At 31.5% G+C, this 27,761-nt stretch overlaps 2 protein-coding genes across 2 annotated transcripts; both read left to right on the forward strand.

The window, feature by feature from the left end:
• Window positions 1–14,804: 14,804 nt before the first annotated feature.
• On the forward strand, window positions 14,805–16,021 carry LOC111985332 (uncharacterized). Its single transcript, XM_024016983.2, has one exon. It carries the CDS (start codon window positions 14,914–14,916, stop codon window positions 15,622–15,624), a length of 711 nt encoding a protein of 236 aa, XP_023872751.2. The 5' UTR covers window positions 14,805–14,913; the 3' UTR covers window positions 15,625–16,021.
• Window positions 16,022–21,763: 5,742 nt separating this feature from the next.
• Window positions 21,764–27,501, forward strand: LOC111991878 (receptor-like protein EIX2). The gene is made up of 6 exons (XM_065762540.1): window positions 21,764–24,434; window positions 24,941–25,144; window positions 25,253–25,356; window positions 25,725–25,872; window positions 25,960–26,081; window positions 27,347–27,501. Exon 1 carries the CDS (start codon window positions 21,853–21,855, stop codon window positions 24,160–24,162), a length of 2,310 nt encoding a protein of 769 aa, XP_065618612.1. The 5' UTR covers window positions 21,764–21,852; the 3' UTR covers window positions 24,163–24,434; window positions 24,941–25,144; window positions 25,253–25,356; window positions 25,725–25,872; window positions 25,960–26,081; window positions 27,347–27,501.
• The last annotated feature ends 260 nt before the right edge of the window (window positions 27,502–27,761 follow it).

Raw genomic sequence — 27,761 nt, forward strand, 5'->3', positions numbered from 1 at the left:
TTCGAGAGAAAGGATCTTGCTCTGAATCTTAAGCATAGTTAGTAACATTTAGGACAAATATATATATATATATATATATATATACACACACATATATATATTATGGGATATAAATACATGTTCATTCAGTATAAGGTGTTAAATTTTTTTATAATTATTTTTTTATTCCAATTTAATAGGATGCTGATGTTGTCTTAGTATAATTTTATAAGAATTTAAGATATTTGGTATTTCTTTTCAATTTTTATAATATTATAATTCATATTAATTTAATTATTTTTCAATTAGAATATAACTAACACATAATGTTGTAATATTTTTATTATTGTTCATTTAGAATAGAACTAACACAATATTCTCATATTTTGGGTCTATTTGAGATCCTCTTATTTTGTTAAAATTGAAAACTTTTTGCTAAAAGTACTATAAATAAAGATAAAAGTTAGCTGTGAAACTTATGAATAGTACCAAAAAGTACAGTGGGGCACACAAATAGTAGCAAAAATGAGCTAAATAGGGTGATTTTTTAAATTTGGAACCAAACGCACACTTTATGTGAAAATTTTATTTACACAATCAATAGGGTGGAGTTTACGGTTTTATTTATCAATCACACCAATTATTAAGATTTAGATACCTATGGTCTAAGCAATAAAAGTAATTCACAAGATTTTATACCAAAGAGAAAAACCAATGAAAATTTTCTTTAATGGAAAAACCACTTCGGAAACCTGTCCCGCAGGAAATATACTATAAGAAAAACAATTACAACAATTTAATTATAAAATCTTTGTACAGATAAACTTTCTATCACAACCTCTGCAAACGGCTCACTTGCCTTCCACATTGACATAGTAGCCCCAAAACCGGAATCTTCCTAAGTGAATTTCCTAAGTCCTTTGTGTCCACATGAATTAGAATATCCATCACTCCAAGGAACCTCCTTGACAATGTCCACATGAATTAGAACATCCATCACTCCAAGGAATCTCCTAGGAGATTCCTTGGAGTGAATTGTCAAGGCATTGACAATTTGCTACAGTAAACTCAATGTAAAGATCCTTGTAGTTTCAAAGAAAGGCCTAAAGCTGAAGGTGAATAAGAATCCATAATGATTTTTCTAGTTTTTGAAACAAAGCATAAGAATTTTCAAAGGAAGTATAGAAGAAGAGCAGAAGAAGAAAAGACAAACTTAAGGCTTTGATTGTTGACCATAAATTATAAAACAAAAGAACCTATATTGTGAATGGGTTTTAGCTCAATGGCATTCCTCCATTCTTAGTGGTTCTTGTTTATACTTTATAGGTTATATTATGCTTAAGCATGGATGACTGTGTTAATTTAATGTAACAGAAACAGGAACAAGAACCTAGGCTTCTAAGTTAATTTAATCTAGCAAAATCCAAAAGAGCGTAAATAAAACATAAATAAGTTTAGGGACAATTTAAAAAAAAAAAAAACTAATGATGTGAGTTGTTATAATTGGCACTTAATAAAAAATAATGTCAGTACAAATTGAGAAAATTATTATAAAAAAATAGTTGTCTCTCTACTATTCTCATAAAACTAAAACACAGCCCCCTTTTTTTGCCTTCTTCCAAATTCTTCCACCAAGGAATAAAACATTTTTTTATATATATAAGACCAAGGAATAAACCCTTTGTTGAAGAGTATAAACCAAAAATGAAAGTCTATTAAAATCAACAGTACACTGCTAGAATATAAGAACCTTCACCAATAAAAACTAGAAAGTATTATCTAATGCCCATTAAATTGATATTTTAATAATTTTAAATATAATTAGAATAATAGAAGAAAAATACCCTTTTTATTTAAATATATTAGAGGAACCCTACAACTATAGGTTGCTAATAGCAACATTTAAATATATGATTTTGGTGAGAAGAAGTAACCGTTAAACATCTATGCATGATTGATATAATGTTCAACACCATAACATGCTGGAGGGCCGGGCCAAATTTTAAAAAAAAAAAAAAGAAAAAAAATAAGAAAAAAAATAAGAAAAGGCAAACGGTTGGAAGCGACTTAAAATATAGTGTTGTAACATAGACACATTAGTGCTTAGGCGCCGGCCAAAACGCGTTTGTGCTTCAATTTATTAGTGCATGTCCCATGTTGATTGTTGGTGCCCATTTGGTAAACCCTGACAGCACTGCATCCATGTGAAACTATAAAGTATAAAATAAACTCCTCAAAATTTGAATTCTAAGTTCTTCTAGAAACAAAATTTTTACTGTAATTTTGATATGGTATACTATAATTGACTGCTTATTATTTTCACATGAATTCATCGTCAATTTTTTTCTCCATCACTCACAGCCTATCAAATGACAAAAATTGTATTCGCAGATTTTCTCTTCCAACATTGTATCCGCCTATATAAGTGTCCCACTTATGCCTTTAGCCCTTTAGTTATGGCTTTTCATATTGGACTTTTGAAATGCAATTTGAATTATTGATGAACATTACTACTGAACATGGTAGCCAGCGGTGGGGTGGCTTTGAAAAATCCCTTCACTACTGTATATAATCCTAAACGTACAAAGTACAAACCCTCCTTTATATATATATATATATATATATTCAAGGAGTTACCCTAATTTTGATGCCTTCTAAAAAAAATTAGTTAGCTAACTCCATTATTGGTTGTTTAGGGCCATAATTATTTTTAAAAATAAAATAAAATGTCATTGACTCTTTGCAAAAGCATCTTAACTCTTAAGTATAACCTTTGTATTAGTCACGAAATCAGATTTAGCCATTCTTCATTACTCTTGAGTATATCTTAAAAATAAAGTTTATAGACATAAAAAATTTGACAAAATTTTTCATATATGTTTGGGTGATAGATTATTAATGATAGGTAAAAAAATTATGTTAATTATGAGTTTAATTAAAAACCAATAAAAACTTGTCAACTCAAGTGAAGTAAAAAAATTTATGAATTTTTTTGTATATACATTGCTCATATTTTAAATTGAAATAAGTGTCACGGGTATAAGTGAAATCGTTGATTTTATTTAAAAATTTGATTAGCTCTTTCTTCTTTTTTTTTTTTTTTTTTTTTTTTTTTTTTTTTCAGGTTGTGAAGGGTGAACTTTCATTTTTTATATCTAACAGCTGTGGTGTCTCGATAGAACAAACTCACAAATTTAACTGGCATTTCTGAAAAATCCCACTACTCGTATAGTCGTATATGGAATATTTTATACATGCGACACCTTATTTAAAAGTTTTCAGGCCTATCTATATTTTGAAATCAAAAATTTAGTTGTCCGAATGATTGACTGAAGCCATGAATAATTTGGAATATAAAAAAATAAATAAATTGTTTTCTTTGTAGCATCTTAACTGCTTTCAAGTGCAACCTTTATCAATTAGGAGAAATAGCCTAATTGTGAAGTGATGGGATTGAGGATCTACGAATTTTTTTCTAAATAACAATAAATATTAAAAAATTTAGTTAGTTGTCACGTTGAAAAGAATATTGAAAACTAGCATCTCGAGTGTCTAAAACTCGAGTTCAAGAAAAAAATCAAGTTTTTAAGGCTTGATTGTAAAAAAAAAATCCAAGAGAAAATCGAGTTTTAAAAACTCGAGTTTGAAAACGTCACTATAGGGCTTAAAAACGTCACTATAGGACTTAAAAATGGAGTTATAAAAAAATTTAGCAGAAAACGCCGCTATAGGGCTTTAAAACGTCAGTATAGGGCATAAAAACGCCACTATAGGGCTACCCGAACCTAGTATTGAACACTTAATGAAAAAATTTTGCAGATAAAACGCCGCTATAGGATTTTAAAACGTCACTATATGACTTAAAAACGTCACTATAGAGGCGATAAAACTAAAAAATTTTTTGCATGAAACTCGAGTTTCTAAAACTCGAGATTTATGTAAATGGATCTCGATTTTCTAAAACTCGAGATGTCTACTTTCCCTTATAGTTTCAAGCGTTGCCTAACTAACTATATATAAATCATTTTCACATTTATTTGCCCATTCCCCGAGGATCTACGCATTATTCGAAGATGATCCCGGGTCATGAACATAGCCATAACCCCAATGACACTAAAATGGCAAGAATTGTGGAGAAAGGAAGCATCCTAAAGGCAAAGGCTATATGGGTTGCACTTGTATCTAGTAGCCAGTTTTACTAAACATGTTACAATGAGGATATATGTCTGTATCTCAACGTATCCAATAAAACTGGCCACTAGATACAAGCCAAGTCCAGACTATATTATTGGTTGTACTTTGCCAAACCTAGGCTTGTGAAAACAATTACTACAACTCCATTTCACACAAAAATAAGAGATTATTGACTTAAGTATCGAACAAGTTTAGGTCAGCATTACGCTATGCTACCTAAGTCATTTGATCCATTTTGAACGTGTAGGTTCATTCAAATCAATCCAGCCCTAAATCAACGCATAATCATGAATGACAATTCTTTAAGGATAATATATATAAGTGTGGGTTTAATATACGATTACTCTTACTTTGATAATAAAAGGATGAAGAATGATTAAAGAAAGTTTTTGTTTTCTTGCATTGCATTTTTCCCATTTCCCTTGCAGTTAGAGATACAAAATATTTTATTTACATTTTTATAATTTGTTAAGGTGGTAAATTATAGTTGGAGTAATATTATTTTATATAAGTCTATCATTGATATCACTTTTATTACGTACCAATGTCAACAATCCACGTTAATAGTTATTAAAAATTTGTAAAAAAAAAATATTGTCCGCAATCCGCATGCATCTATTGATTTTAGAACATTTGAATTTATTTTATAAAGGAATGAAAGTGATAGGTGCAAGTGAAATTGTTCACTTAATTAAAATTTAAAATGAACTTCCTTTTTATCACATCTAGCACTTAGCAGTTTTTTGATTCTTTTGACTATATTATTAGTTATAAACTAATATTATATATATATATATATATATATATATATATATTTCTAAAACTATTAATTAAAATATTTATGATTTTACCGGTTTGATTATCGGTTAGATTCCAATCGAATCAAAGAACCAAAAACCAATCCTCTTTTCGATTTTTTCTCCATTCCAGTTTTTATAACTACAATTTTGAGTCTTTTGATGGAACAAGCTCCTGGGGCAATGAGCTTTTATGAAGAAAACATAAAAATATTGCGATGATGAATTTTTTCTCTCTACATAAATAAACTATAATCTACTATTAGTCTATTATCTATTATTATATGAATACTAACTATGATTTCTTATATGTATAATGCTACGTTTTGTTGAACGCAAGCAAACATATTTAACCCTTTGGTTTTTATTTTTATTTTTTTCATTAATTCGATAGCTAAGAATGAGTCCTAAATATTTTGAATGAAAATATTAAGAGATTCCAACTAATTAAGTATTAATCCAATCATCAAATGAGCAAAATACTACTAGACCATATGGCCATATTAATTTACATGCAAAGATAAAAATGTTTTATCATGAATAATTATGTACAACTCTCTCCATCCAAGTTTAGATTGGATTGGGCTTGAAATCTTTAATATAAAATATTTTTTTTAAATCAAAATATTTATTTATTTATTTTTAAGTGAAGGCCTAAGTTCATTTTTATTTGGCGTGCAAGCAATGTATTCTTGTACTACAAATCTAGTATCCATGGTTTAATATATGGTTAGCCTAAGGTTTAACCTCTTATAAATACTTCACATTAGATTCATTGTACATTCTCAAAAGAAAAGAAAAGAAAAAAAAAAAGATTTGTTGTAACATACAATGTAAATATTTATTAAATTTCTTCTATTATTATTGTGGATTCTAATTAACCTAACTGGTATGATTTATTGTCATCAAATATAGAATTGGACTCAAATCATTTTCTCACAAATTAAAAAATATTTTTACACATAGGTTAGTGTCATTACCTAATGATAAATAAGAATTATTATAGAGTAGATGCTAAATGTTTCAATTATTATATCTATATAAAAAAAAAAAGGTTTCTTCTATTTTTTTTTAATTATTTTTTATCAAAAGTAGTTCCACCTGTAACATAAAATAAATGATGTTTTAAAGAAAATCATTATATTTTTACCATGTGACTTTAAACCAACAAATATAAATTGAGACAATTGAATGACAGTATAAAAAATGATGAAAAATAAGGTTGTGACTTGTGAGTATCATGGTAAAGCCTTTTATCGTTAAATAATAAAGAATAATTATCAGAAAATGATGCTGAAATTATCTTTCAAAAAATAATAATAATAATAATAATTTTAAAGACAGTGGATAGTGGGTCGGCTAATTGTTGACCTTCAAGTATTTGTATATTACATGAAAATATCGGTGGCTTTACAACCTTGTACTGGGTTTGGGCCCACATGTATACTAGTTTATATATGTCCAGTTGGGCTTTTAATATTTATGTCCACTTCACCACCTCATCATGTTTTGATCTATTCTCTGTTTTTAAATTTTGAACTGCCAATTGCTAACAATAGACTAGTAGGTTTAGTTTGGCGTTGGGATGGGGATCCACCTTATTAACCCGCCAATTAATATATTATTATTAGTTAATTAAAATCGTAAAAAAAAAAAAAAAGATTTAACAGGTAAAGACTCGTTTATAACTCGTTTCAAATGAGATTTTTTGGAGACTCATTCATTCATCATATATCCATCTTTTTTCTTTTTTTTTAATCTTTTTTTTCTTTTTCATTTTCTCCCGTTCTAAAACCTAGTCCCATAATCACCCAATCTCAAATCCTTGAAAATGGCACTAATATCCCTAAAAAGTGTAACATGACAAAACACCCCAAAATCTCCAGTAAAAGACCTAAATATCCCCAAATCACTTAAATGGCTGAAAATATCATTAAAACCCTAAAAAATACCAAAATACCCCCAAAATCTCTAAAATTATTGAATTACTATTAAACCTCCCAAATTTAAAAAAATAAATAAAGAAAAATAACCATAAGATTATATTATACGTTTGACCCTTAAAGTTTGGGGGTTTACATTTTGGTTTTTTAAGTTTGAGATTTTTTATTTTGATCCATCAAGTTTGATTTCGTTTTCAAAATGTTCCTTTTGTCGAACTCCCTAGTTGATTTGGCCAATAGGTTCCATTAAAATAGTGTTATTATGTTTTTTTTTTTTTTTTTTTCACTCTTAATGGCCATTTTAGTCATGGAAATGGGCAGAATACTTGTATTGGAAACAAAGTCAAAATTGGTAAAACAAATTTAAAATCTCAAACATGAAAGATTAAAAATGAAAATAACTCCATACTTTAAAAGTAAAAAATATAATTTACTCAAATAATAGTAATAATAATTAAAAAAAAAACCAAGTATTTTTATAATTAATTCATTTAGTGTTATTCCAAACTATAATTGAACACAAATTTATCACCAAATTAAATTACAAGTTTAAGCTTTATTATTTATTTTTTGTTTATTGAATAAACTCGACCTTATTTACTAGCCACTTAATTTTCTTTCCCTATATATAGTAACATGGCTACTAATTGTTAAACCATTCACATATTTATGGTAATAATTAAAGAAATAAGCATGGTTAAAAGAATATTATTTGAGTTTCATTTTTAAAAAAAAAATTAAGTTTCTTACTTACGTTAATTAGATAGAATGACTTCTGTTTATAAACTTACAAGAATTAGATTCACCAACCTTATATTGTTAACCGGTATATAATTTTTAATATGAAGGAAAATATTAATATGGATAAAATTTGGCTACAAACTTAATTGTAGCCTTGGACTACAATTCTTTTAAAAAAAATTAATATGACTATATATATTTTGAAAATCTAACCACTGGATAACATGTTTTTTATGCTCTTAACACACATATCAAATTGTGTGCAATTCGGATGTTATTTACTCTATGATCCATAAACTTATTTTTTATGTATAATTTTAGATTACAACAACTTGCAATTTAAACAATTGATTAATAATTGTAGCCTTAAGTTACAACCAAGTTTGTAGCTAAATTTTGTCCTATTTATATTATTCACAAAAAAAAAAAATTGATATTTCATTAACTTATCTACAAATTTACATAATTTAATATCAAGTATTTAGAAGTACATGTGTATACACGTATACATATAAAGATAATAACATTTTATATATAAACTTAAATTGAGTCTCATACTCATGACTCATGAGTTTGTTTTTAAACACATTATTATATTTGAGTTTGACTCGATTAATAATAAAGCTTAAACTTCGACATGAGTTTTAATCATTCGTGTATAAACAAATAAAAATAAAAAATAAAATTTCTTGAATTAAAGCCAAAGTATTCACTAGGGCTATCCACGGGTCGGTTCGGGTCGAGTTTATGTCCAACCCGGAACTAACCCGATCACTTCAGGTTTTTCATACACAGACCCGCCGTCGATTGGTGAACGGAGTCGGTTCGGGAGGTTGGATTTTCATCGGGTACAGATTGGTCCTCGGTCAGTTTCGGGTTGTGAGAAAAACTGCCAGATTTTGCCAAAAGCCACCGGATCTGGCGAGACCTGACAGGATCTTGGTGAGATCTTAGCAAATCTCAAAGAGATAAAGCCGATCTCGGCGAGATCTGGCAGGATCTCGATGAGATCTCGGCATATCTCGAAGAGATCAGGTCGAATCTTAATGAGATCTCGCCTGAACTCGAACAGATCTCCTCAGATCGGACAGAAAATCGACGCTTTCCAATCGGTATACTGTCGGGTTGGTTGAAAATTGGTTTCTCAGCCTCAACCCCGCCAACCGACCCGCTGTTTTCGGGTTCAAAAAACAAAGATCTGCCGCCGACCCGCCACCGGCGTCGGGTCGGCCAGTTATCGGGCCGGATAGGACGGTTTGGCCAGGTGGGTCGAGTCTCAGTTTTGTTTGGACACCCCTAGCATTCACATACATTTTAATTCGTTTACAACCTTAGCCTCCTAAACTACTGTTACTGTCAGGAACCGAAACAAAGTCAAACATACAGTTCAATTAACTTATCCTAAACAAAGGCACTAGAGCTAGTTTGAGCTGGTTGCACTTTGTTCCAATTCCTAAATCATAGCATCAGGATCCAAAAGCATTGCCTGAGAACATTGTAAAAGATTCAAAAGGAGAAAAAAAAAATGGCAAAACCTTGTCATTACTCATTACACTGTGCATAAGTTAATTGGCCTCTCTCACTTAAATATTATCTCTAATTAAAATATTAGTGGCTATCTAATATATAAATCTTCCATTCTTTCTAAGACACCCAAGTATCCAACAAATTGTATGGTTTGATCTCTGCGAAAGAATGACCCATTTTCTAAAAAAATTTAGTGTTTTTCTGATTGGAAACTTGATCTTTGCCATTGCCAGAAAAGTTAAAAGACAGCACTTTGCAAGTTGTATGAATAAAATAACTTGCCAAAATTCGAGAGAAGCCTACAAAATTATTGATGTTGAAATTTGAAATAGGATAAGTGCTTGCCGATTAAGGTTCCTGATACGATTATAAGTTAAAAAATCAATGGTCATCAAGAAAGAAAAAAGGGTTAAAAATTCAACGCAAGAGTATTGCTGCTTTCCGACAAACCTTGAAGCTCAAAGAAACAAACAAATATCTTTAAATTAAAGACTTTAACAGCTTGCTTGTACAAAAGATAAGGTCGAGATCAATCATCTTCATCAATTGTTATCCCTTTGAATTAGTAAAACAAAATCTTCCGGGGAAAAAAAATACCATCAATTATGTATGATACCAAAAAATTCGACCTACCGGCCATTGTCACAACTCACAACTTTCTTTTATATATATATATATATATATAACGATAGCTGTCACAATAATTATTATTAATTCATCATTACTAGCATATAATATTTTGGTGTGTTTTCTTTTATTACTTACCTTCTATTTTTCAAAAAGTTATATTATTAGTAATAAATATATCCGAGATGCATGGTTTAATTAGTGATTATATTAAAAAATATTTTCTGTTTTAATATATTATAAATTAAATAAATTAAAAAACTGTATTAAATATTGAATCATATTTAAAAGGAAATGCTTTATTTTATGTTAATGTATCATTTTATATCCTCAAAAACAAACCGAAACTATCCAAAAGTTATCCTCAAGAGTTGAAAGATAATCCAGTTACAATATTTTTTATAAGAACAAAACAGTTGTGTATTAAAAAAAACTAATTTAATAATTAATAAGAGTGTAGTCACTTGTCGCAGAGAGAAGATAGTCAATTGTTGCAACCATAGCTTCAAGGACCTAGTTTTTACAATATAGTAAATATACAATTTTATTTTAAAAAAAGAAATTTGTATAAAAGTAATTAAAAAAATATTATTTTGTTAGAATCTAATCCCCCTCTCTCGTGTCTGGGCGGATTTGTATAAGTTGTTGGAAAATTGTATTTTGAGTTTAAAATAAGTGTTTGTAAAAAAACTATAAAGAGATGTTGTCACAAAACAGAGTTTTGAGTTTTTAAAATATTCTTTTGATATCCCAAAATGACTAACCAAATAGACCCTTGATGTGTTTGTTTTTATTATTAAAAAAAAGGTATTTAAAGTTAAAATAAATTGTTATCAATAATTTTTATTAGGTAAGAACTAAGAACCTCGATTTTGGATAGTATAAAGTGACAACAAAAATGATGAGTAGTTTGAGAGCATCATATGTGATATCCAAGTTTAATTGGTTTATAATTATTTTTTACTTTTTCATTCAAATAGAAGTGCTCATAGGTTGGTTGGGTTTGGAGTGCACCAATCACTTGACCTGACCATATTTTGGACGTGCTATTGTCAGTCAGAATGGTCAAAACCATCCTCACCCTTATTTTCGGTGAACAATCCCATCTCGAGCGAGCCATCTAGTTAGAAAAATTAAATAATGAAAAAAGAGAGAGTAAAAATCCTTTAATTTCATCCATCAACTACATATTAAAAAAGGGTTTGGGGGAATCAAACAACAATAAACCTTGATGGAAATTTTTAGAGATTTGAAATCTTAATATAGCTCACCAGCTTTCTGTTGATCTTAAAAGACAACCTCGACCAACCCCGCCAAAATGACAGCCACAGTGAGTGTTGTCTTTCATATCTCAAAATTTGGTGAGATTTTATTTTTGCAGAGAAAGAAATATCATCTTTATGTTTGAAAGGTATTAACTAGTGTTGTTAATAAGAGAGGGGGAAAATTAATTACCTTCTTTTTTCTTTTTTTTTGGTGAAAGGAATAAGTCTTGATGGAAATTTTTAGAGATTTGAACTCTCAATATAGCTCACCAACTTTCTGTTGATCTTAAAAGACAACTTCTCGTGTATGCGAGAATTGAATTTTAAATCTCTTATTGATTTTAAAAGATAACTTTTGTATAAGCGAAGGTTAAACTCCAAATCTTTTATTCAACTATTAGAAACTTTACCAGTTGAGCTAATTATAACCCATATTACTTTTTTTTTTTTCACATAAAAAATTTCTAAAAATACTTTCTAAACTAATACTCTTAAAACATCAACTTTTCGGTACTAATTCCAACCAAGGAAAAGTAGCCTTCCCCTACCCCACAAAGGGGCTGCATTAGTTTGCTTGGGATCTATGGCAGAGTAAAACCCATGTGTATCACGCAGATACCATTTGGCCCTTAGAAACATTGAAATCTCAGGTCGTTCGTGACGGCTGGGGTTGAGCATTTGACCAAGACTATCCGACGTGAAAGGAGCAAAGCAATTAAATTACTAGCAATCTAGAAATGTCATGAAAATAAAGGTACGATCAAGTAATTATTAATTAGTCAAACTAAAAAACTTTTGATAAGTAATTGTAAGATACGTTGACTAATTGGAATTGGTCTTTAAAAAACAGCCATTTGAGCTTAGCTTGATGCGAACATAATGGGACTTAGTAAATTACATTGCAAACATCTAGGATGTGTGCATGGATCATGAGTGGCTTCTAACTTCTATCCCAAACGACCCAAACATTGATGTATTATATCATTTTTTATTTTGGATAATTGAGCAAAAAGCAGTAGATCTTCGTAGAAAGTCCCTATTATGCTTATTTTTTGCAGAGAAAGCTTTGCTAGGAAGTCTAATAAATCTATTTGGAAATAGCTCATTTATCTTTTTATTGAAAACCTTTTACTAAAATTGTGCTAAAATATAATTGTTATTTTGAAAAATTTTGAAAAAGTGAAAAATTGCCAAAAAAAAAAAAGTAAAATTTTAAAAAACTGTATATAAGAACTAAAACTGATTTCAAACAGACAAACATATAATACTAAGGGTTGTTGGTTGCTAACTTGTTATAAATTTACCAGCTTGCCTGTTGCAGGAAAGAATTTTGGCCTTACTTACAAACTCTTCTAATAACAAAATTGAAGTCAATATTAAAACCTTGTGTGAGAAGCTTAGATATAATCAATATTAGTGCATTGTTAAATGATGAATTAGTCTTGACTAATTCCCGTGGGTTATTGTTTTTGTTGGACAAAAAAGGATGACAATTTTATAGCTCATAAATTAAGCAGGTATGTTTTGTACTCAAATATTTATTAGTAATTTTGTAACTGTGCATTCCTTCCTCGTGTTGTGGACTGTGTGACATTTGAGACATTGGGAGAAAGTACATCCGAGACTTTGTTTTACAAACCTAAAATGTACTAAGCTATTACTATCAATCATTCCGTTGTACTAATGATGTTGTGCAAGTCAAAGACATTCTTACCATTTACATGTAAAGTGAATTATGGAAACTTCCTGTAATTTTCTACCTCATTTCACTCCCTTTAAAAAAAGAAACATATATTCAAATAAAATGCTTGAATGCCCGGATTCCATATTTGGCGTTCACTTTTTTTCTTTGCTTCAAATCGACAGCACAACAAACGTGATTGCAAAACTACTTTTAAAATAAGTAGTTGAACATTTTCAAATTTCATTATCAAGCATACTACATAATGATTACTAAAATTTAGATTATATTGCAAATTTTAGCCTCAAAATTTGGGATCATTTTGATTCTGTTTCTTTATGATTAAATATTTGAATTTTTATTCCTAATTATATAGCAATTTTTTTTTTTGGAGAATAAGATTATATGGTGTTTGATTCAAGTCCTATAACATGATTAATAATTTGGTCTTTTAGGCATAAAAAAATGGTCTTTACTCTTTACCCATTTAAGATATTTATTTAATTGGACATATTATTAAGTTTAGATAGCCTACTCTTATAAATCATCCTGAACAAGAAAACAGAAAAAAAAAAAAAAGGAAATAAAAAATTCTATCTTCAAATTAATTTGAGGAAAATTTCTTTAATTTATGTGTATTTATAGTCCCATAACCTATTTAATAAGTCATGTAACTTATTAAAATAATATACGAAAATAAATTTATAAATTACTACATAAAAAGTCAAAGAAATTTCTCCCAATCAATTCAAATAAAAAATTTATTCAAAGAAAAATTCATTCCATTGTTTTTTAATATATTCATATAGTGAAATGTTAACGGATATATTCATATAGGGAATTGGGTTGAGATATATTTTTAGAAATTTTTTATGAAAAGAAAGCAACTAATATTGTGATGTTAACAGTTCAAAAGTGATGTTAACAGTTTAATAATTTCTCATAAAAGTGATGTTAAAATTTTTCTAAAATAATTTATTAATAGTTGTCCTATGACACTCATTAACATTACCCACATACACACACATATATGACAAAATTTTAACTCTAATCTTACTCAATAAAATAAATATTACTATATATTTTTAAAATCTAACTACTGAATTACATATTTTTTACGTGGTTAAATACACATGTCAAATTTTATGTCAATCAAATATTATTATAGATAAACTTATATTTTATGCATTATTTTAAATTACAAAAATTTGTAATTTAAATATTTATTAATGGTATAACTTCAACCTTTAATTTTTTATAAATTTTATGCGTACGAAAGATATAAGAAAAAAATATAATTTATATATATATAAATTTTTATTTTTTGGAGGGGGTACTTATAGATAGAAGAAGTGACCTAAAATCTAAAATAATAACTTATCAAAAATAAAAATAATAATAAAAAATTAGGAATGCACAAAGGCTCACGACATTTAATTCTGGCCCACGCTAAGGAAATCTAACCTCTACCACTAGTCTAATAAGACAGAACTTACTGTAGATCACAATTTCTACACACTTACATGACTGACTACCTCACTCTTCACGGTGTCATGGGAAAAGAATCGTATTGGATTCTTTCAGCATTTGTCTTAACTTTTTTTTTTTTTTTTTGATGGGACATTTGTCTTAACTTTCAACGCACGCTATTTCCAATGTCAAAATAAATCAAAATGTAAGTAATCTACCGCCATAAGTCAATGGCAGATCTCGTAATTTACCACAACAAGTAAATGGCATTGTAGTAGTTTCAGTTCTGACCGTTTCTCAAAGTCTTATACGTGGCAGCCTTTTGGAAGCAACACCGAAAAAAAAAAAAAAAAAAAAAAAAAAAAAAGTTGTTGGACAAACGGCTCCAATTTTCGTCGCTTTGCGATGTCGACATCATTCCTGCCGTTAAGATTCGAGTCCACACTATACATTTCCTCACTCAGGGTCCACCATGGTTAAGTTCACTAACCCAACATTGCAAATCCCCAAATCACCCTTAGATTTCCGATTTAATTACCAGTTGCCCCTTTCAATCCTTAGCTATAAATCCGGCCTTTGAGACTCGTTAGGTTTGCCAAACCAACCGCCCTAAGGGCCCCTTTAGGGAAAAAGAAAAAAAAGAAAACTCTCTCTCTCTCTCTTTCTTGCTCTCTCTCTTTAGCTCAACAATGGCGACCTCTTCCTCTAGAACCAGATCAAGCGGGCCAGTCCTGCGCTCACTCTCACCTTCAGGCAGGTACTGTTCCTCTGCCACATCAAACTCTTCCTTCGCTTCTTCCACATCAGCCTTTGCTTCTAGTTTCTCATCTCCATCTTCCAGTTTTTTCCACCAAGATCTTCACCACCAAAGCCATCTTCACCAAAGCCATTACCAGTACCACCATCACCACCATGACAACCACGACCACCACCACAATCAGCATCATCATCAACAGCGTTCGGCTTCTCCGACACGTGTCAACCTCTACACCTCGCCGTCTCTCTCTCCCGCAGTCCGTTTCTCCATCGACCACCGCTCGATTTCTCCGAATCGCAATCAGGTCCTCAAAAGCCACCAAACCAGAGCTATCCCAGCCCCGAAGAAGACGTGTATGTGTTCGCCTACGTCGCATCCAGGCTCGTTTCGGTGCAGCCTCCACAAGAACTCGGGTCACGACAACGGAAGCCACCACAACGCGCCGTTTTCGCAGAATCGGCTCAACATGCGTAGATCTGCGATGAAGAACTCACTGGTTCGAATCGGAGGCGTGGAAGGAGAGTGGGTGAAGAGAGCCTTGACGGCTCTGATCCGTCCATCCTCGCATCAGCTTCGCCGGCGAGCAAATTTTGAGCCCACGCCGAGCCGACTCTGCGTCATGTCCAAGGCCGACGATCTCTGATTTGGTTCGCACAGGTTGGTTCTTGTTTTACCGGTCTTCTTCGAATTTGCTGGTCTCAGATTCCGGCGAGTGAGTCAGAATCAGATCCAGGATTTTGCTAGCGTCAAGAAAGCGACAAGAGTTTGAACGCCGTAGTTGTAAGGCGAGTTGCTGAGTCAACTCGGAGGCATTCTGAGGAAAATAGAACCGAGTTTGCCGCGGGACTGAGCCGACTCGGTGGCGAGTATTTGTACGCGCCGATGATTCTTTTTTGAAGATAGAATATTCCTCCTTTGTACATGTCATTTGCTATGGAAGCAGAGTTTTTTGGACACCAAATTTCACCTAACAGAACAGAAACAGAACCAAAATTTAAATAATTAATTACTCAATTTAATTAAAGATTAATTTGAAATCACATCTCTGAGACTCTGAGATTGGTTTTGTTGGCATTGTTTGGGATGAGATGTGTAATCGTGTTCTCCTTCCATCCATTTGTGCTTGCAGCATTTGGTTTCCGTTATGGGTGCCGTTGACATATTCGTGTTTCGTGTTGACGGTCCCGTACTCCCGTTCGTCGTCACTGCGTATCACCGTTCGTTCCGTTACGTTGCCGTTGACGTCGCCGTCGCCGTTATCGTTTACAAGGTTGCGTTGCGTTGCGTTTGGTGCGAGGTATATTCTTGTTCTTTACTTTGTTTATTTCGTTTATTTATTTATTTATTTTTTATGTTAATTTCTTCGTCTAGTTTACTTTACTTTATTTGCTTCTCTTTATTAGTATTATTAATGATTGATTCGGTATGTGTTGGTGCAGGTATGATGTGACTTGAATTCTGGACTTTAAATATGATGGACCTTTGCACCGGAAAAAGGAGGCCCAATTAATGAAGGAAACTTCTCCATGACACTTATTAAAAAAAGGATTAATAAAGAAAGAAAAGTTTTGAAAAGTTTTTTAGGAGAATAAAAACTCTTATAAAGTTGAAAGAAAGGAAATATTAAAAGAATTTAGAAAAAATAAAATTATAACTTAATAAAGAAAGATGCTCGTATAATATATAAAGTTAAAAATAGAAATTTCATAGCAGATTCATGACTCTATGGCACAGAATTAAAATCGCTTAACATAATTATTTAAAAATAAAAAACAATACTATCGAGCATGAAATTTTGACTCTGTTCTGGGTGAGAATGTAATTACCCCACGAGTCAATGACTCTACACAATAACTACTGAGAGGTGAAGAAGCAAAACTTTTATTTATTTATTATTATTTTGGGAATAAGGTGAAGAAGCAAAACACTGAAAGGGAAAAAAGAAAAAGGAGAAAAAAAAAAAAACAAAATAAGTGAAGTTGGGATCTTTAAGGACAATGCCAAAACTACACAATATCAGGAATTAAGGCAGTAATATAAGTAGGGTAGGTAGTTTGGTATCAACAAAGAAAGTGGAGCAGGCACTAATTCTTGGAATTCATTGAGAAGAGGTTAACTATTCTTGGATTTAAGATGGAGCGAGAAATGAATCAAGCAATTTATGAACAACTTTAATTTAGTTTAAAAAAAACTTGTTTACATTAGTTAATTTAGTAAACAAATCAAACTCAAACATAATAATATGTTCGTATACTTGAAGACTTGAATTAATTATATATTTATATGTATACTTGTCTAAAAAAATGAATACTTGTTTTAAAAAAAAAATAAATACTTGTCTAAAAATATATTTATATAGATTTGAAATTTGGTTGTATAATTTTGTAAATTGATTTATATGATATAAAATTATTATTTGTAGTTTATTCATAACATAAACAATCCATTTGTAGTAAATATATATATATATATATATTTGTGAAAATGTGAAACATTTTAATCAAGATTTTACTATATATAGAAAAAGAATAAGTTAATCAAGTAGCTCATGAACAATCTTGAACTTACTTGATAAGCAAATGAACCAAACTTGAACATATAATCTTATCTGGTGATGAGCTCAAGTCCGACCCATGCTCAAATAAAATTATATAAATAAACTTGAACCTTTAATACTCAGTTTGGCTTGACTCATTTACAACCTTATTTTTGTGACAATTAAGAAAGGTCCTAATATACAGGATTGGTTTAAAGCTACTTTATGATATCCATAAGTTATGGGAACTATTAACTATAATCCTAAAATTCCTTTAAATTTGTATGAGAGGTGGCATGATTATATATTTATTTGAAATTGGTTATATACCTTTATTCTAGTGAACCAGGGTGTAATACATTTTTGTGTATTTAGAGTATTCATATCAATTTTAATGGTGGATTCCACTTAAGCTTAATTTATAAATTTTTTTATTTATTTATTGTCGAATAAGAAATCTGAATTTTAAACCTCACATATACTAAAAATTAATTGGTGTCTTAATTCGATAATAAAAGCAATTGAAGTGGATGAAATAGGTTTATGTTCTGTATATATTTTAAAAAATCAATCTCAATGCAATTTTAGCCAAATTTTGTCTACATATATAATTTTTCTTCCTTAACAAACTTAAATTCGCATACACCTAATTACCAAAAAAAAAATCACATACACTTGCATCAAACTCAATATTTTTTTCTCTATTAAAAATTATTAATATTGATTATATATCTCTTCCCCACCTTCCCGATCACAGCAACATCATCTTCTCATTCGCATGCCCACCTTCAACAACACCTTTAAAGTTTAAAAACCCGCTTTCTATTTCTCATCTTCATCCTCCATCTCTGTCACTGTGTACAACATGATTGAACCACCAAGTACCCATGCCTTTCTAACCGCAATGCCAACCTTGAAACATCATTGTTTTCCATTGACATTGCTATCGACATCAATCAGCATCACAGACAATCGACAAGCTGAAAGTTTCAACGTGGTTGCTAGAAATGATGTCGTTCCTAGTATGGTGGTAATTTAGAGTAGTGATTAGAGCAGAACACGAGAAAATGGTTAATATATGCCCTTAGGATACACATTAACCGGACGCATTGATAAATAGTGTCTCAATAAGTTAAGTAATGCAAGAGAACTTTAGGCGAGTTAATTAGTTATATTTTTATTGAAAAGTTAAGTAATGTTTTTAGAATATGTATTAATTTTATGAGAATCCTCTATTAGAACATTCATAATGGACTCAACAAACCAACTATTTTTTTTCCCCAAATATTGGTTACCTAAACCCAGTTTTTGGTCTCTAACCAACCTGCTACCAACTCAATAAATTCAAGTTGTAGTAACTCAACAACATTGTTAAGTATTGTAGTTTTGTTAAATAAAACTTCACCTTTTTTTTAATTTCCTCCCAATTGTAGATCGATCTCTCTCTCTCTCTCTCTCAACCGAACAACACTTTGAGGAGTGCGTGCCACTACTTGCTCGAGGAGTAGCTTGTCATTGGTGCCAACGAAGAATTGAAGCGGTATTTCGACTATTAAGAACATAATGCTGTCCGACTCAAAAAAAAAAAAAAAGAACATAATGCTGTCCTGGTCTCCGAAGTCGCTGTCACTACTAAGAATAGCCAAGCAAAGTTAAAGATGACTGTGGTTGAAGCTACTTTGAAGATTAAGAATTTAGGTGCAGGACCTGCAGGTGAATGGAGAAGAAGAAAAAAAAAAGTGCTAGCCCTTCTCTCTTTGAGTTCGGGGTTTGTGCAAGTGATGTGAATTTTGCTTGTGTAGGGTTCTGTTTGAAGATTTTTTTTGAATGAAAATTGGTATATGTGAATCTATTTGAGGATTTAGGTGAATAATGTGCAGCTAAAATTCTTAAGTTCGGGTCTTTGTTTAGGGCTTTTGTATTTGATTAACCAATTGATTTGATGATTTGTTTTATGTTTTGTATTTTGAAATTTTGGGATGAGAATGCATTGGTGAAGAAATTTTCAGATTCGTGAAAAATATTACCGTTTGGTAAAAATAAAAACAAAGAAATAATATTTTAATAGAATTTAGAAAAAAAAGAATTTGTAAAATATTTTAATAATACTCTTTTTTTTTTTTCGTTAGTTAATTGCATACTTAACTGCAAATTTTTAATAGAATTGGATGAAATGTCTGAATTAAATAAATTTGAAACTTATAGAACTCAATTAAATGAATATAAAATTAAAGGAATAAAATAAATTTATGTTAAATTTAGAGAGTGCAATTTGTATTTTGGCCAAAAAATAAAAATAAAAGAGGAAGAAGAAAGTGACAGAGTAATTACTAATTAGGAGCATTTACCACGAGGAGGGGGGAGGGGGGGAAGGCATGAGAGAGACAATCCAAGACCACTCTCCTTGTTTTTTCCCAATGATAAATTTGTAAATTTTGCAAAAGCAATATAAAACAAAAATTTATATTTTCATTTAAAGATCGTTGTAACACATAACCATGGATTCTAAATAGAACAAAAATTGCGTACCTCTTTTAGCAACTCAAGTGTGTTGCCTCCCAAGGTATTCAATTCTCTCTCTGTGTTTGTTTTTTAGTTTTCAGAAGACTGTAGTATCACTCAGTAGTTCTGATGGCCAACCACTAATATGATCTTTTTAAAATCTTTTTTTATTTTAGACTTCTAAAACCTAAGAGCGAGATTGGACATGGGATCCTTAGGGATCCTAATCTTCAGTTGTAGGATTCATCAATAACTTTTTGAACGTTATTGACTTATCTTGAAACTCTTTTAAAATATTCCTTAATTTTCTTACCATATCAAGAAAATATTTGAACTTCTACAGATTGCAATAATGTCCATCAACACATTGCAATTGACCCCTGAAGATTAGAGAATTACAAATGAGGTCCCATTACTTACAATTTTATATCTATGTCCTTCCACCATACTATATTCCTACAAACCACTAGGACTGGATTAATATCATTGTCATGTCCCTAGCTTATGTCCTTAATTTCTTAATTTCATAATTTCTATTGGATTTCAAAATATTTTTGAAAAACTCCTTAAATATATATATATATATATATACACACACACACAATATTATATATATGAAAAACATTTTTGAAAAAGGTCACCGGCCGATTTTGTTTTGAGTCCAACTTCAATATAAAAATCAACTGAATATACTATCTTCTTTAGAAACTAGTGGATTCATTGTTGATCATTTATATATTTTACTCATTACACACAGAACCCAACTTGTCTGTATATAGCCTTTAAAATTGACATCACCAGTTGACATTGTCAAAGTTATGTGCATAATAAATAAATATACATAAACCCCTCATGTTTGAGGACAATTGAAAAATTGTGATAGAACAACCTTTTAATTAACAGTGATCACTCCATAAGGTGTCCTTAATCGGATCCAATTCAATGTATGTACTAGTTACATTACACCCACTTGTCTGCTAAAAGTCACAGCCTCAATGATGGAGTAAATCATCCTATCATATAGCAGCACAACAAGTGTAGGCTTTAGTGGTAATATTCAATTAATATCCACAGCCTAGAACAATTTAATAATCTATTAAAAATCATTACTCCCTATCTTTGGTTCCTTAACCATTAATATGATTTTTCTACAGAAATGACATCACATGCCACATTTAAACAATGAAATATATCTATAAAAATTATGAATGTGAAAATAAAATTTTATTATCAAATAAAAATGCATAGTATTGTTTTTGAGGGCATATAATTCTAACAAAATTAATATGGAGGATGGGAAAGGATTTTACTCTCTCAAGTAGCACCAAAAATTGATATCTTTCACTTCATCGTTTTCTTAGAAGCGATAGTATTTTAATTTATAGCGTCTATTTTATAATGATTGCTTTTTTATAAACATGGAAAGACACTATCTTTGAGGGTGACTTTGAGCTTGTTTGTAAGGCTCTTACCCTTGAGGGCTCATCCTTCTCACCTTTTGGATCTATCATCTAAGACATTAAGTTTATTGTTGGTTCGCTTTTAAACCACTCATCCTCTAATATTAGGAGGCTGGGTAAGTTTGTTGCTCATGTTTTGGACAAGAGAGTTAGACTTTCTTTTCCATTATTAGTCCAAATAGAGTCTGTTCTTCTAAAAATAGTTAATTTCCTTGTTTTTTAATGTTGCAATTTCTTAATAAAAAGCAACAATGACATTTTTCTCAAAAAAAAAAAAAAAAAAAAAAAATGGGTCTTTGGTTATCAAAATTTGGTTGCTCTTAATCTATCTGCCAATGGTTTTCAAGGTCCAATCCCTATTGGTTTGCAAAACATGACTTCTCTTAAGCACCTTGATCTATCTGCCAACAATTTCAACTCCTCAATTCCCAATTGGTTGTATAGTTTTAGTCATCTTGAGTTCCTCAACCTCCGCAAGAATCTTTTGCAAGGTACAATCTCTAGTTCCATTAGAAACCTAACATCTGCTATTAGCATAGACTTGACAAGCAATCAACTTGATGGAAAGGTACCAAGATCTTTGGGCAATGTTTGCAAATTAAGGGAACTAAGATTGTCAGACAACAAATTCAGTCAAGAGGTATCGAAAATCTTAGAAAGTTTATTAAGATGTGTTTCATATGGACTAGAGGTCTTAGAAATGTATGATGCTCAACTATCTGGTCATTTGATTGAGGGACTTGGGCAATTTCAAAATCTTTCAACACTCTCTTTGGAGGGTAATTCAATTTGGGGTCCAATTCCAATTTCAATAGGAAAACTTTCATCTTTGAGATTCTTAGACCTTTCACATAATCAGTTTAATGGAACTCTTCCTCAAAGTTTTGGAGGACTCTCCAAATTAGAGCATGTCTTTATTGGTGGGAATATGTTGGAGGGAGTAGTATCTGAAACTCATTTTGCCAATTTAAGAAGATTAAAGGGACTTAGCACAACTCCAAACCGGTTCACTTTAAAAGTAAGTCCCAATTGGATTCCTCCTTTTCAAGTTCTCTTTTTAGGATTGGGATCGTGGATTTTAGGGCCAAATTTTCCCTTATGGATTTGTTCACAAAAGCGAGTTTGGTCTTTGGATATATCCAACACAAATGTTACAGATGCAATTCCTCCTTTGTTTTGGAATATGTCCTCTCAGTTCTATTATCTGAGCTTGTCTCACAATCATATCTATGGAGAGATTCCAAATATCCCTGTGACTTTGTATCCTTCTTCCGTGATTGATATGAGTTCTAATTCATTCAATGGTTCGTTACCTCTTATATCCTCTAACGTGAGCTTTCTAGATCTATCTAACAATTTATTGTCTAGATCTATTTCTCATTTTTTGTGTTATAAGAAGAATGAGCCCAAACAAATGGAACTTCTCAATCTTGGGAAAAATCTTTTATCAGGAAATATAAGTTATTGTTGGGAGAATTGGCAAAAATTGTTGGTTTTAAGTCTTGGAAACAATAATTTCACTGGTAGCATTCCAACATCCATTGAACATTTGAGTCTTCTTAAGTCTTTGCACCTAAGCAACAACAAAATCTCTGGGAAATTACTACATTTTTTGAAAAATTGCACTGATTTGGAGATTATTGATATCAGTGAGAATAAGTTTTTTGGAATCATACCTTCATGGATAGGACAAAGACATTCAATCTTGATCATTCTCAACCTTCGCTCAAACAATTTCCATGGCCCCATACCGAAACAACTTTGCGCCCTAACTTCACTCCAAATCTTGGACTTTTCACATAACAGGCTATTTGGAAGCATACCTGGATGTGTTAACAATTTGAATGCCATGATTTCAACTTCTCACAATATTTTACAGGACTTGTTTGTGCTTGATGGTGATTCTGTGGATTTTGAAAGGTTAAATCTTGTGATAAAAGGGCAAGTTCGTGAGTATACCACCAATCTTGGACTACTAAGAACTATAGACCTTTCGAAGAATAATTTATCAGGAGAGATTCCTAAAGAAGTGACTAGTCTTCAAGGATTACAATCATTGAATTTGTCATTTAATAATTTGATTGGAAGGATTCCTGAGAATATAGGTGCTATGGGATCCTTGGAATCTCTTGATTTCTCTAAAAACCAACTTTCAGGTAAAATTCCCCTAAGCATGTCAAATTTAAATTTTTTGAGTAAGTTGAACTTGGCAAACAACAATTTAATTGGGAGAATCCCTTTAAGCACTCAATTGCAAAGCCTCAATGCTTCTGGTTTTATTGGAAATAAACTTTGTGGGCCTCCACTTACTGATAATTGTACTATAAATAATGTAAAACCTAACACTAAAAACGAGGGAAGCACAAATACTGGTGGACATGAAGTGGACTGGTTCTATGTGTGCATGGCACTTGGATATGTGGTTGGGTTTTGGGTTGTATGGTATCCTTTATTGCTGAACAAGCAGTGGAGAATTATGTATTTTCAATTCTTAGATCGCGTGGAGTGCAAATTTAGGGGTGATGTGCACCAATTTGGTAGCTATACAAGTAAACGTTGTAAGGCTCTTATCTTATTTTTAATTGATGTTACTTTTGGTGTGTTGATATGTTATATTTCATTTGAAATCATTTGTATCAAGTGTTCTTCATGCCCCTTGTTTTGTATTTATTTTGACGTATAATATACAGAAAATTAATTCCAGTTGTATTATATTTCATTATAAAGAGATAAAAATTAGGAAATGTAAATGGTTATGCATACGGATAATCTATAATCTATAATATATCTAAAATATATTAGATAAAAAGCCCTTCTCTTTTATATAATTTCTCCCCAAAGCCCTTCTCTTTTGGCTTCAAGCAGCAGAGCCTGGGTTTGGTTCCATTGGCAATTGCGAAGGCAAATTCTTCAATCCTCAGTGAAAAGAAGCTTTCAAAAGCCTTTGTACTGAAGGTAATTTCTCTTTTGAGTTTTGTCTCTTTTAATAATGTTAGTTGTCTTTTTTTTTTCTTTCGAAGGTTGTTGATTCAAGTACCTCTGACGTTTTAGGGCTTAGACTAAATGATTGTTATAAGTATATTGCTCATAAGTTTTTTTTTTTTTTTTTGGTATAATTTTTGGGTGGATTCATGTTGCAAAAAACATTCTTCTCATTCTCAGTTTGAAATGTGCAAATATATCTGACCAAATGTCTCATTCACTCTGGCATTAGTATAAGTCAACTTAATGGTTTGTTCCTCTTGGTTTTAGTTGCCATTGGTCATCCCATTTTTTATCATGTGCATTTAGGCTTACTAGATTATCAACATTATTGGCAATTTATAGTACATCAGCACTTACCATCATCAAACCCAAGTTGCAACATTAAAATATTCAGTAATTTTCCTTAATAGGAATGTGTAATGAATTATGTTTTAAAATTTTGGGATTAAGACATTATTATTGTTGCTGTTGTAAAGGGGACCCAACCAGGTCCTTGGACCGAGACGACAATGAAGAAGCCAGGTTTTTCTACTGCTAAAGCTGAGAAGTTTAAGCTGGGGTCATTGACAACAGTGCTGTCAGTCAAGGAAGTTCAAAGCTTGGCATCGCTGGCGTTGAAGGCAAGAGTAGCAGTGGTGGCTGGGCTGTTGATTTTTTCTAATTTGTATCTGCACAAATTTGTGAGTTCTGAAAATTTATTGATGGTATTAACTTGACATTTGAAAATCTCTGTCCAACATTCAGTTGATCTATTCTAATATTATTTATTCACCTGTCTTAAATTTCAGATCACATTGAAGATGCTACTCTTTACTTTGATGCTGGATGTACAGAAAGTTTCCAATTCAGACTGGGTTGCAACATAATCCGTGGCTTTGTTCACTCTGAGCGAGTAAGTAAACCATGGCTGCATCTTGAAGCAAAAAAAAAAAAAGAAAAAAAAAAAAAAAAGAGATCGAAATAAACACACAAAAGGAATTTCATCAACCCAGGTTCTCACTTTCTAGGTCTTTGTTTCTCTATTACTTTATCCAGGGCTTGATTTTTATTTTTTATTTTAATCTATAGTTTGGTTGGGTGGGATTTTGGAATTTGAGTTGAAATCCACTGTGTGTCAACAATGGCTTTGCATGTTGTTTATTATTTAACATACACACCACCTGCATGTGAAATAACAAGTAAGAACTTATACATATTCAAAAAATTGTCATTCTATTGCCACACCTCCATGTCTCTCACAAATTGTGCTGCTTCACTCAGCTGAAAAAGAAAATAGAATCAGAGGCCTTCTCTTAGTTGTTTTAATGCTACAGCTGGAGCATCATCCTGCTTCTTTTTGTCTAAGTTAATTGGCTGGTCTTTGGTTAGTTGGTTGTGGCATTAAAAGTTGAGATTCTTCCAAGCAGAGGTATATCTTTGCCTTGTCTTTTCTTTGTATCATAAAATTAATCTATTTTCGTGTGCTATTCAATTAAGCTGAAATTCTTGAAAGCAGATAGCTAAAGGTAGAGATAAGCTGCTAAATTACATGCTCTTTATGACGATAACTCCATCATTGCCCAACCTTTTCATTAATCTTTGATTGGTCTAATTCCAGCATCCTATGTCCTGTTCAGAGTAAGTCCCTCTCTCCTACCCTTTAATTTCACAGTTATTATCTTCTTCTTCTTCTTCTTCGTCTTCTTCTTGTTTTCTTAATCACAGTTATTATCTAAGTTGTCTCATGTTATACTTTCTTTTCATTATTCAATTTATGAGACCTTTTTAATGTTGTGGTTGTTGTCACTTTAAAAAAAAAGGTAGTTGTATTGCTTCTTTTTCGTACTTTTTTTTTTTAATTTTTTGTGGGTAGCCCTTGGTCCTTTCCAGTTGGTGTTACAGTCATAACATTGATATAGGAATCCTTGACATGTGATTTAGATTTTAAAGGCACATTTAAAACTGGTTAACACTTATTATTCTGATAATGATGAACTTTATTCACTTTTAACTGCTGAGTTCGACCTTGAACTTCATTTTTCTGAAGTAGATGGCTCCAAGGGGAGTCACTCATCAAAGAAGAACAAAAAAAACAAAAAACAAAAAAGAGTGGACCTTAGAGGAGAAACTTGCTGGAAATGAAGGTGTATGGTTCTATTTGTTTCTCTCTACTCTCTCTGTTTTTCCTCTAAGACTCCCTGCTCTTCTCAGACCCTCGCTAAATTTGAACTCATTCTTATTTTCTATCTGTTTTGTCCTCCCACCCCAGCTGTTTGTGCTTTGAATCTTTACATCTTTTTTGGTAAGGTTTTAGTTTGATTTTGGGGAATAGAGTAAAGTTGGCTAAATATAGGCTAATTTTGGGCTAAATCTACTCTACTCTACTCTATTTCCCCTCCCTCCCCCTCAATCCAAACAGACCAGTGTTTGATTGAGGATAGATTTTAATGCACTCTAGGGGATTAAACTTTGGTGACAGACTTTTTTTTAACAATGCACTCTCTAGGGAATTAAACTATGTTGAGATTAACTTCTGGATTCTCCAAATATGGAATTCCTCTTTGGGCTGTTCTTGAGACCCTTGATATTGATGTGCCTGGTGGTGACATGGTGTGGGTTGGGCTAAATTCCTTCGTGACAAATTAAATCAAAATTGACATTACAAAACCTCTAATTATTAGAGCACCAACATCAGGTAGGGCTGAGCAAGGACCCAACCTGACCCAATGGGTTTTGGGTGGGTCTGAGAATATTCAAGTCAGGTTTTGGGTCTAAAGATCGGATTATTTTCGGTTTTGGGTTAGTGTCAGGTCGGATCGGGTTCGGGTTCATATAAATATACCTCTTTTGGTCCCAAGTTTTTTTTAGAAAAAATCCCTAAGCTCTCTCTCCACCTCTCTTAGGCTTCAGCTCTCTCTTGGTCTCTCCGCCTCTCTCAGCTTTCTCAGCTCTCTAGCCTCAAATCACCATCACGATTTGGCGGTGCTTCTCCACCTCTCTCACCGAGTTCTCTCTCTACGTGTGTAAGTCATCCTTCTCTTTGTTGGGTTTTTTTTTTTTTTTTTTTTCAACACAAACTTATCTGATATCTCATTGGTCTATTTATCTCAAAGAGGATAGCAATTTGGTTTCAGTAAGATCTTTAACAAATTAGATTCTAAGGTATAATTGTTTTTACTCAAATGGGGTTGCTTCTGATTCTGTCCTGAGTTTGATTTTTAATTTTTTAATTTTTTTATGTGAATGTCTTGTTTGGGTTTTATTTTCTTGAGTTTTGTGATTTGGGTTTGGCGTGAATCTTACTCAAATGGGGTTGCT

Source organism: Quercus suber, unplaced genomic scaffold (genome assembly GCF_002906115.3).
Source record: "Quercus suber isolate HL8 unplaced genomic scaffold, Cork oak 2.0 scaffold_462, whole genome shotgun sequence".
Lineage (NCBI taxonomy): Eukaryota > Viridiplantae > Streptophyta > Magnoliopsida > Fagales > Fagaceae > Quercus > Quercus suber.